Below are 12,626 nucleotides of genomic sequence, written 5' to 3' on the forward strand. Positions count from 1 at the left end.
GGTAGGAATGATTATGTCTTTCCCATGAATTAATGAATAAGAAATTCAGAATGAAGCTAAAATATGTGGTTCTTCATCCTTCATACTGTCCTAGCTACAGCATGAAAAAATCTATTTCCTGAGTAATAACTTTACTGCTACCAATAAATTGTTTTATTGCTATCAAAAATTCAGGAAGTATATTCTGTTGGTAATATTTTTATTAAGGACAATTATGCAGTTCTTGTTTAACAATAATTTTGTTTTGTCTTTTAACAAAAGAAATGGATAAATATTGTTTTAACTTCCTTTATTTTCCAGCTTTCCTATTTGGATGTTGAAGGCAATTCTATTAATATGGTCCAAATGACATTTCTTAAACTACTGAGTGCCTCTGCCAGACAAAATTTCACTTACAACTGTCATCAGTCTGTAGCTTGGCATGATGCATCATCTGACAGCTATGGCAAAGCACTAAGGTTCTTAGGATCGAATGATGAAGAAATGTCTTATGACAACAATCCTTATATCAAAGCTCTTCACGACGGCTGTGCAGTAAGTAGAGGTTCAGAAGAGTCTTTACAAATCCAACCTGTCAATTAAAGTAGAAACCAAACAAATTAATTTCTTCATATCTTTCTTCTGAGAAAAGCTTTCTAAACACTTTATTTTTAATAGCCCGCCTTTTCATAGATTTTTAACCACAATACACTAGTCCCTTATTTTCATAAAAGTACAAAAAACAAAAAAAACAAAAAAAAACCCCCCAAAAAAACCAAAAAAAAGAAACACCCCCAAAAAAACAAAAAACAAAACACAAAACTCAAACATAAGCCATTAAACAGAAATGGAATAACCGTGCCATGGATACATGCTGCCAGCACCAATGTGCTGAAATCAGACTAGCTACTAGTATGAGCACAGTATAAGAGAACATAAGCAAAAAAGTATATTCAGGGGAGGCAGCCCATCAGCAGCATATGTTTCTACTCAAAATCAAGGTATACACAGACAGAATACTTAGTGGATGCAGTAAAAGCATATGTGAACTAAGCCATATGTACACAAGCATAGTAAATTGGCATAGTTGATACCTGATGTTCTTTCCTCATGTTTTGGTAGTCAAAGGTAGGCTAAGTTTTTGGGTTTATACCTTTCAGAGTCCTATCTTAGCTTGGCTAAAATTCCTGGAGCCATCCAAACAGGCATCAGCTCTCTGTCTAGCCTACAAAAGCAGGGCCTTTGTAAGCATAGCAACTATTACATTTTTCATAAGGAGAATGCTTTGTACTCAACACTTTGAAACTAAGATATCAAAGGAGCGAGCAACAGCTGAAGCCTCAATTATTTTGGGGTTTCATATGGGAGCATTTTGAAGGCAGTTCCTGAGACATCAGTGACAGAGAACTGGGAGACCTGAAAGTGCTAGGATACACTCCTGGCCCTGAAGCAGAGATGCAGCTCGGGTGGATGCAGAGTCTCCTGCCCTCAGTAATGAGATTCTGATATATAACTGCTTCATGCCACCCTTTCTGTATGGGCTGTATATTTCTTTTCCTTTTTTTATGCACAGTTAGCAACTGTAGAGCTCTACTGAGTACAGGAAATGATTTAGTGTGACTCTAGCAGTCAACTGAGAACACTGAGATCTACCAGCTTGGATGTTCATTGAAACTCCAAGACCTTGGTATAGCTGAAAGGGGTCTCAGCAAAATACAACAGACTGACCATCTTAGCAAAGTGCAGTCCTCATATCTAACATAATGACTCATCTGGACAATATTTAGAGGAGGTAGAGACCTTTTATGAGGAAGTAAGGGAATGCCTACAAACCTGGTTTCTAAGTGCATCAGTTGGCAGACCTGTAAGACTTTTTTACAAGTCCAAACGGCTACTATAATATTTTGTGAGATAGAACTAATGAGTGATTTCTTTCCAAGGAAGACACATGCCATGAGAAAATTGTAATTATTTACTGAATAGTACAGATGTGAAGTCAGAATTTTCTAAGAAATATTAAATGTCCCAGATAAAGTTTCATTTGTAGGTCTTTTTTAGTAAGTCAAAAAGCTACAGGATGATCTCTTTCTAAAATCAGAAACATTCCATGTCACATTATTAAAACATAATCCTAAGAAAACATAAACTTTATACTTTGTAATATCTGATGCATGAGGGGGCAATAATTTATAAATTCTACACTTCAAAGATAACCTGTGAAGATCTATAGAGCATACTTACTGCATGGGAACATAACCATGTTTGATTTTGGGTTTTTTTGTTTGTTTTTTTTTTTGCTTCTTTTTAACAGTCAAGGAAGGGCTACGCAAAGACAGTGATTGAAATCAACACACCCAAAATAGATCAAGTGCCTATAGTTGATGTGATGATCAATGACTTCGGTGATCAGAACCAGAAGTTTGGATTTGAGGTTGGTCCTGTCTGCTTCCTTGGTTAAGCTTAAGACAAAATTAGATCAACAAAAATGTTGCACTTTGGTGCTAACAACACACTTCATGCCACATGCGAGTTTTGAATACGGATGGCATAGTAAATATGTCTTGCTGTGTATGTATGTCTTACCTAGAAAGTAATCGTTGCCCTTGTAGGGCCAGAATCACATGACTTAAATTTATTTTGCCAAGATGCTGTGGCACAGACAGACAACATAGGGCTGACTGTAAGACTAACGCCCCTTTGGATTCTTTTGGTGCTGCAAAATAAATGAATGACATGGTGCTCCTTCCATTACAACAAAGAGGTGTTAAGAAAGTGTTTAATATACTGTAATTATTTTATGTACAGTATTATACTGTTATCTCTCTGTCCATTTCCAAAACTTGCATGTGTCTCTGAATTGCATCTGGCTCTTATTTTATAATTATAAAACTACATTCACTACTGTGTATGCATTCTGAAAAGATAAAGCTGTAACTGCCAGTGAAGCCAATTTAATTTCTGATTAATAATAAAATCCCTTTGTATATATTGCTGTTGAAAAGCTTTGTTATTTGAAGTCTCCAACAAAACTTAAGGTGGCAAAACTGGAAGATCTTGAGCAGCACATTCAAACAACTCTGTTCTGCTGCTATAATGCTGTGATGAAGAATTTCGGTAATGAAAGTACCTTCAAAGGTGCTGTGTCCCATGGTGCTATACCTCAGACTTCTTATTTTCTTTTCTAATTCCAGAATTTCATAAGATACCTGTATATACCTAAAATAAATAAGTTTATATTTTTGGGCAGGGAAAATATGTATGAAAAACAAACAAACCAACAAAACCACAAAAATTTCTGTGTAAGGGATCTGTTAAAAATCTGTGTGACATAAATTAGTTATATAGCTTTCCTTTTTTTTTCTTTTAAATCTTGTCTGAATTAGTTTCCGTTGTGCTTACTTGGTCTACACAAATATTAAAACTTGATTTTAACAGTTATTTATGAATTTTTGCTGTGTTTACTTAGATTTTTATGTAAGCCAAAGTGAATGCTTGCTTCCTGAATTGAATATTAAATTTTCCAGAGAATGGTCCTATACAATAGTTGTCCATCCCATTAATATGAATTATTTGATCCTATTATTTCACCTGAAGTCCAGGGATGCAATATGTCTAGGTCATGTGATTCTACATAGTTGCTAAGCAACACAGGAGAGGACTGCTTCCTACAAAGCTGTCTTTGACCCAAACTGTTACAATTCGCTATTCAAATCTCACCAAAAAAGTTGTTTTGGCCTATGAACATTTTATTCAGGTAGTTGGAAGTAGAAAATACATTTTAGCTTTACAACACAAATCCTTTCATAATTATTTTTCATAATATATGTAAGACTTGAAATGTTTTTTTTCTATGTCTTATAAACTGCTAAATTAAACAGTACTAGTTTCTTACCGGCTTGTTTCCAACTGGTATTTTCTTATGCACATTTATACATGTAAGAGTGAGATTTCAAAAGTCACTTTTTCCTGTTCATATGTTCTTTTATTTTGGAACCAAAGTTTGTAACTGTCACCTCAAAGAGGAAAATACAAATTTTATTAATAAAATCAAGTCTTGTCTATCTGGATTGATTCATTCTCTTTCTTCAGTGTACCACTGTTGCTATTTTAACTTCAGTCTGGTTCCAGACCACACAGACTCAAAAAAAAAAAAAAAAAAAAAAAAGGTAATCTTATTCCATGTCCTGGCAAGCACTGAGCATCAGCACTAAGAAGTGTTACAAGAAAAAATACTGATCTTACCACTGTCAGTATGCAGCAAGGCTGATAATTTCACAATTAATTTACGTGGATTTGTTGCTTCAGCAGTCCACATACTACTATCAAGCACAAGATAGGAACATGATATTCTTTTTCCAGCCTACAATGCCTTGTTTCTTGCAGCCCACAATGGTTCTTACAACTCCCGTGCTTATCCTTGTGGGATCCCATAATGTAGGCAAATGACTATTTATTGATAGGAAATGGAAGACTAGAACTAGACCAAGACCTAGAAGCACAAAACTTCCAGGGTCTTTTTTTACATAGTGGAACATAGAGACATATGTCACTTGGGGACTCCTCCAAACCAGTTTATATTGTCTTAATCTGCTAACTCTTCTTTATGAACTCTGGTTATATCCATGATGATAGTTGTAAAAGCAGCTCAAATAAGTTTGTCAGGGGAGCAGCTACTTTCTGCTGTGCAAGTGGTTTTAAGTTAAGTTAGGTGCTGAGCTGTTCAACCCCATCTAAAAAAACCCAAGACTTCTTAGTCAGGTACTTTAGGATTATTTGGGTAAAAACATAAAGATGGTTGTGATTTAGCAGAATCAAGATTAGGCTGTAGGACAATATTTTTAAGAGTGCCAGGGTGTATTCAAGAAGCCAAATGAACCCAGATACTTTCCAGAATCAGTCAAAGTATTTTGCCAAGGCTCAAACTTCTAACATTCCAAAGGACAAAATTAAACTTAACTCTTTTATATTTCTCAGGAAAGGACTCGTCAGGTTTATTGTTTAGTTCTTCTTAATTCCTTAGCCGGGTGCCTTACTATTCATCCTTGTCATGTAAGCAGTTCACCACCACTTAGTTTATTTTAACTACTATCATCCATTGAGTTTTAATGTGCTGTTCTTGTTCTCTCAAAGTTTCTGATTAAAGGGGAAAAATGGTTATTATATCTTCTTGCCTCCAAGCAAAATCTATGCTATTTATTTTTCTCTCAGTAGAAATCCAACATGATTAGTAGTGCTTATAAAAAAACCAAACACAAAAAAACAGAACAAGAAAATACCAAACAAAAGGAGCACTCTTCAGAACATAAAGAAATTTCACAGCAAAACTCAAAACTCACACATTAGCCTAAGAAATAAACTTCAGATTCTGTCATAAAATCCTGTTCCAAAATGATACGTACTAACCTCCTTACTCAATTAAACCTGTGAGAAACAAGCATCAGTATTTTTCGCACCACAAATTAAAAACTTTTGTAATTACAAGGACGTTTAAATTGCTACGTGACATCAGGATTCTCCCTCTAGAAACTGGCAAAACAAAATTTGGATGTTCTTTGATCTTAACGTTTTGCACTCCCTTAGAGCAAACTAACCATTTTTTTTTACAAGCTTTCTTCAAGACTCTCTCTGAACAGAGAAAGGCCAGACTGGAGATGGTGTATGTTTTCTTCACTGCAAATGCAGATGTTGCTGCATGTTGCATGGAAATGTAGTTAAGTAGACACACAGCAAATACAAGCCAACAAATAATATACATTGAGATAATATTCTCTCCCGAATAACATGGACATATGGGAGAGACTTAAATTACAAGCTGCGCCTGCAGAGGTATGAACTGTCATGTGTAGGAATAGACTTATCTTCTCTCTCTCCTCTTTCTAATCCACAAGAGGCCAGTATCAACTCGTCTAGATTGGCACATCTCTTGGAAAATATCAGAAAATCTAATTAAAATACTTTTTTCAGTCTAAATGGGCAGTCATTATGGCTAACATAAAAAGCTACAATCTGCTTCAAAAAATAAGTGCAGCTATTTGCTTCAGATTCTTCTGCTTGGAAACAGCTTTCTTAATTTTAAAATGAAGTTTCACATGTCAAAGACTGGTAGAAGATGCCTTAGTAGCAATTGATTTTCTGCTACAAGCACACTCATTTTCTGTGAATGAACACAGTCAAAAAACACCTTGAAAATTGCCAAGACAGGATACTAAATTTCACGTCTATTATATTTACCCAGAAAGTTGTCTTATATATGTTTATTTTCTAGACACATAAATTATCAAAGAAATTTGTTGATAATTGGGTAAAAAGCAATGCCAAAATTATTGCAAAGCAGTAGACTGCTCTAAATCCATTTATTCTTTTTGTTTTCATAAAGAACATTGAAGATTAATAAAGTGAAGCCTGCAAGCATATTCAGACCTGCCGCCCTAGCCAAAATTGCACTTGGTTTTATCTCAGCTATGTGAATCGAGGTTGTGTTCTGGGAGAGCGTGAAGCCAAAGCCTACAATGCTAATATGGACATATTTTCTCTAGGTTCTCTCAGGAGCTTGGCAGATCTTGAGTTTGTTTCTAGTCTCTCAAGGGTGGAGATGTGATCTCCATCAAAACACAGCTAACTTCAGTAAGACAGATGAGTTCCCAAGAATTCACCACCAGAACTGGGCTGCGAGTGTATTCTCTGCTTCCTGGTATCATCTAAGAAATTATTTATTATAACATCAGACGGACATTTTAATTAAATCTTGTTTAAGTAGAAAAAATGCTCTAGGTAACACAGTGATTAAAATGCAGTTCATCCCACATGCTGACATTACATTAAACGCTTCTAAAACATAACTTATATAAATATATGACCAAGAAATCGAAGACATCTCCTTAATGGGCTGTGACAAAATCTACAAATTGGAATTCAGTGCATCCACTTTCAATTTCTTGATGGTGCTAGTTCTCAAGTCTAGAGCTTACTCTTCAGGAAACACCTCAAGTTCAGTATCTGATTTCCTTTCGACATCATTTTGTAATTTTTAGTAGATGATCCCAACTACATTTTTGCCCTGCAATGTCTAGTATACATTTCATGAGCTACTACAATCTAAGACTAACAGTAGTTTTCAATTTCCTGGTTGTCAGCCATTTTACACTCAAGCAACAGTATTGCTTTTTTTCAGTTGGTATTTTCAGAGCCACATGATGCTCAGAAGAATCAACTCAACCTTCTTCATGACTTTAAAACAAAAAATTTCTGTCACAGTTTTAATAAGCGTGCAACAGATAACAAGAGGACATTAATAACTTTCCAAATGATACAGTAAGTAGAATAGCTGATGGATCCTTTATCTTTTCTTCTTGTACATTAAACATGACTAGATGGAAGTACCTGTCAGATCTCTTTAACAGCAGAATATTTCTAAAACTTTCTGAAATGGAGATACCAATTTGTTATTTTGTTAGTTTATTTCAGTATTTAGACATTAAAGCCCAGTGAAGTCAGCTAGGGTATTATTACTTTGGTAACTTCTAGAGCAAGTGTTGCTCATTACATCACATAAAGTACATTAAGTGACTAAGAAGTAGAGAGATTTAGAATGCAGTAATTTTATTGACGCTAAAGCTTCTTTCTGTCAAATATTTACAAAAAACTTCCTATTCATACAGTCTCTCAAGATTATGCCATCTTTTAATTAGATTATAAATTTCAGGTGAGAAAATAGATCTCCTTTCTGACCCTGCTACCCAAATCAGCTCACAAGATAACATCACAGTGTGAAGACAGGGTCTAGAGAATGCATAATCTTCATAACATTCACTATTCAGTAACATTTTTGTTTGATTTGTGTATATTAGGATCACTTCTCCCTTTGTTATTTCTCAGAAGGATTTACAAATATCTGGCTTTGTTCTAGGCCTGCACAGCTATTTACTATCAGAAAGGCACAAATTGTAAATTTGTAAAAAATTTCCACTGTACTCCAATTTTCTGAACAGAGCAATGTTTCACCTGCCACTGCTCCCTCTTTTTAAATTTTGATGTTTCCATTTGATAACACAAGGTGGTTTTTCTTCAAATTGATTGAAAATACTTGGTAGGAGGAAGTCCACTGGCATGCACACTGAGATTGTTTCCCTGAGTGCTGGGGGACAGGAGATAAATACTATATTGATGTAGCGGGAGGAGCCATTCTTGCTCCTGAAGCTCGACGAGCTGCTGGTCTCTTTCAGGACTCCAGCCACCACACAGCGCTTCCAGGGTAGAAGTGTAGTGGGAAGAGCCTTTCATGCTCCAGAGGCTCGACAAGCTGCTGGCCTCTCCATGCCTCACACCAGAGTGAGCTGTTTTTCTCTGTGGGTGTGTGTCCCACCTTTATTGTCCCCTGGCCTTGCTCATGCCCAATAGGGCCTGTCCTAATCAGGCACAGGTGGACTCACACCCACTCACTGGCAATTCAAGGCACCTGATTTATCTTTATTTCTCTACATATTGACAGTTGAAGAAAGGCATCTATATAATAAGAAACACAATAAAGACAACACAAGATGAAATAGTTCTCAATGTACAACAGAAAGAAGAAAAATGTATTGGGGCAGGAGAAATAAGAAAGTGATGGAGAAGTATATGGGAAAAGGGTGAGGGCAGCAGAATTTTGCTCCTTTCTCAACACAGATCAGAGGGTGTGAAAACTTTCTGACCCAGTTTGGGAACATTGTGTGATTGCTGTCATACAGCAGGTGTGAAGGTTTGTTTCTCACAGTCACTGCAAAGTGTGTGTGGTGTGTGTGTGTGTGTTGTGTGGTTGCACCACCCCCTAGTTAGGAGTGTAGCAGTGAAACTGGTTTATAAAAACCACACCTAAAAAGAGTAGCAAAGACTGGTAGGCTCCTTGGCAAATGCAGTGCCACTGTTAGCAGCACAGGGTGCAGCTATGCCCCTGTCCCTTGCTCTCTCTCTCCTTCCTAAGCACACCTCTGTCTGCAATAGATATTACTGAAGTTGCTTCCTTTGCTGGAGTGCTGTTCTCATGGCATATTTCATAGTAGCACTGAACACTACAAGACATCTAAAAAGGGGGATGAGAGGCTTACATTGTAAGGTCAGCACTTGAAGGAAGGAGAAAGAACAATGGGGGTGGGTGAGCAAGCTCAATCAATGTGGAGCCATACTAACATCCAGATTAGGAATAGGCAATGACAAGGGCAGCAGACCTTTTCTTTTTCAGCCCCAATTTCTTTTTCCAGCATACGGATCAGGCAGTGCTATAGTTATCCTAAAGACTATCTCTGCAGCAAAAGTCAGATGAAAACAATAGGAAGATTAGTTCACACTGATGACCATGTGAAAGCTCTTTCTGCATATTAAAGCTGGTATATCTCATTTCACAGACACATTAACCTCCAAAGACATACTATTCCGAGGAACCACATTTGTTATACTGTCACATATTTGCATGACAATTTCCCTGGAGAAAGCAGTAATAAATTTTAAAAGACAGTACACATGAATTGAAGATACCTGAAAAATATCCTGATTTAATGATTCTTTACTATTTCAACTCATTATGCAGTTTTGCATGTGTGCATTCATTTCTCATGTTTTGCATAATCTTTCTGATGACTGGATGCACCAGCTAGCCAGTGTGATTACTCATTAAATTTAAATTTAAATTAATTAATTTAATTTAAATTTAAATCTACTATAAAAATAAGAAAGTGAAACCAGTTGATGAAAGCCAACCAAGGGCTGAAACATATGCAAGAGCATTTAGTTAATACCATCAAATATGCACAACGATAAATACTTCATGTAGATATACAAAAAATTTGGATGCACGTTACCCAGATGGAACTCAGCTGTGATGGTGTATGAAATGATACATTTAATGAGACACATCAGGGTGCAAAAAGAGTGAAGTACTTAAGGGCTCTCTTGCTCCTGCAACACTGAAGTATTTTCATTCCATAAGTGCCAGACAGCAATCAGCCCTTTTGCGTTAAAGCACAATGAAGGAATACAGAGCTTGATGCACACTTGGAAAACTCTGTCAATAAGGGTGGGCAAAGTGCCACACATGGAGGACAGGGTAGTAACAAAGCAAAGAGCAGAATGGGGTAAAGCCTGGAGCCTGCAAACACTATGCATATGACAAGCGAGCTTTTCACATGGAGAGGAAGATAAGCAACTACACCTGAGGAAATAGTTACACTAAAGTCCTCTAATAACAGATGGCAGTAAGGAGACTCACTTGGATGATTTTTTCTGAGCAAAAATTTCATCTCCACCAAGGAGGGAGTTCAGGCTGCAAGGGGTAGATAGAGCTTGTTGTGGGCCAGCAACCACCTGCCTTGGCTCGTCTCGGGCAGGAGGGGAGAGAGAGCCTGAAGGTTATTGATGTTTTTTACATCATTTTTATGCAAAAATTTTTGCATCTTTGCATATGAAAGAGGTGGATTCAAGTTTCGTTAGTGCCTCTGCAGAGGCATAAGTAAGGTTAAGAAGAATAAAACTTCTTCCACACATGAACTCCTTGCACATCATCTGAATCCGTGTCAATGGTGCACATTGGCACCTCTCATTCATTTGTGGTTTTACCCTTGTCATGTCATACAAATGCTTCCCATGAGTTAAAACAAATTTGAGGACTGTTTTCTGAAGAGCTGCATTTCTAGGGTGAGAAACATTAAAGAGTAAAGGGGAAAATAAACAAATGGTTCATCTGTTTTCTTTGCTGTGGCAGAAGGTGCTGCACAGTTCCACAAAGCCCAGGGAGTGGTGGGACTTTTGGCAGTAGTTAGGCAAGCACTAAAACCACTTCAGCTCTATAAACTAATGAGAAATATGTGTCAGTAGTTTTGAAACACACTTAAAGAATTTCTACACTGGAATCTCTTCCATTGAGAAATGAGTCACATCATGCAGCTTTGTGGGAGACATGGTAGCTCCTCTTTCATGTAATCTCTTTCTCTAAAAGCTTTGATTGTAAAACAAAGCCACATTCAGGATTTTGTGGTTGAGCGTGGGAGCTTTCTTCAGTAAACTCATTCCTGAATTAATTGCTGCTGGCACTCATCACTCATAATAGTGTTTACAGAATCTTTCCCCTATTATTGTCATCTGTCACAGTAAATTAATCTTTTTCGACATGACACCCATTAAACAATGTAAAGGGAAATACAAGCTTCATGACACAAAAGGGAGAAAAAAGAAAACAGTGTAATTACTGTCCGCAGGTTTACTGAAATCAAATGGCATTTAGTCACAACTTTTAAACTGTTGAAAATAAAGAATCCTCTTGCCCCAGTCTGTTACCTTTAAGGACAATGGCAAAGATTCCTCTACATTCATGGTTCTAAGTTATCTCTATGTAACATGTACAACAAAGAGATCTGTACCAGTCCTACACACAGACAAGCCCCAAATTAAAAGCTGCAGTCTAGCCTGGGCTCTCTTCTAAGTTCTCCTTAGCTAGGAATTGTCATGGGCTGAGAGTGTTCTAGGCAAATATATGGAACGCGATAATTCTTGCCTTAGCTGCAAGACAAGCAGGTAGGGATTGTAAATTAAAACATTACTGAGCAGGGGAGAACTTAGAAATGCCTCAGTTAATGCATGTGCAAACCATACATTTTCCTTATTCTCATTGTTTCTATCTGGATTGCAAAAAAAAGTCATACCCCTTATCCTTGATGAGGTAGGATCCAGCTATGCAGAAAATAAGGACACATTTGAAACATCTACAGATGAAAAGAGAGGTTTTTAGGTAAGACAGTTTTGAGCTGTATTGCTCCCAAAAATAAATGCAAATTTTCCATCTGTTAGATTTTTCTGAAAAAAATACACATAAAGGGAAAAAACTGTAAACTTCCTGGATATGTTTTTATAAAAATACTATTGAAATGAAAAAAAAAAATGTTGAGTGAGTGCAGTCTTGTGAGTATGGCTCACAAGCTGCATTATCAGCTGCTGACACAGGTGCAATGAGTGTGTCCAGGCAGCTGTTGCTCGCTTTTTTCTTCTGATGATCCACTTTGTTTTGGACAAATTTGATATTTATTGACTCTTGTGAATATTAGGTAATCCAACACCCTTGAGAACAACCAGATCAATTAATTAGAAAACTGTTTCTGTGCTGCCTCCATAAATTAGAGGTCCAGTTGCTGGACAGGCCTTTTACAAGCTCCACAGGCCTTTTACAAATGCTACTGAAAAATCAATACTAATCTTTCAGTGCCTTCAAAAATTGTGGAATTGGGCTACAATTGTGATTGTTCCCAGAAGAAGACTGTTCAGTCATCATTCTGCAGTGGCCTCAAAATCCAAATTCCCCTCATATACTTTCAAAATTGACCCATTCTGAGAAATGGAAAAGCGTGTCTAGCAAACAGGCCAGTATCTACAGTATCTGGCTAATTAAGTACGTACTTACTTACGCCATAGTGTGTTCATTATTGGCCTAAGATTTTGGAGAAGGAAGTCTGCTAAAAAAAGTGAATTCCAAATAGCAGGTCATCATTTCAGATGTATTCTATGCACCACACATGAATCTAATGCCAGCTTCTCAGTTTGATTAATTTAGGGATTAGAAGTACACTAAGAAGAATAAATTTTAAAAGACTATGGCCACAGAAAAAAAAACAAAACTATTTCAAATC

At 36.8% G+C, this 12,626-nt stretch overlaps 1 protein-coding gene across 4 annotated transcripts in view; it reads left to right on the forward strand.

Annotated features, from left to right (window-relative positions):
• Positions 1-2,437, forward strand: part of COL11A1 (collagen type XI alpha 1 chain) — a 136,801-nt gene extending 134,364 nt beyond the window's left edge. For all 4 annotated transcript variants that reach the window (XM_030455015.1, XM_030455017.1, XM_030455014.1 and 1 more), the window contains 2 exons: positions 301-534; positions 2,291-2,437. In XM_030455015.1, the coding sequence (XP_030310875.1) occupies positions 301-534; positions 2,291-2,437 (381 nt within the window). The remainder of the gene's footprint in view (positions 1-300; positions 535-2,290) is intronic.
• The last annotated feature ends 10,189 nt before the right edge of the window (positions 2,438-12,626 follow it).

Source organism: Calypte anna, chromosome 8 (assembly GCF_003957555.1).
Source record: "Calypte anna isolate BGI_N300 chromosome 8, bCalAnn1_v1.p, whole genome shotgun sequence".
Lineage (NCBI taxonomy): Eukaryota > Metazoa > Chordata > Aves > Apodiformes > Trochilidae > Calypte > Calypte anna.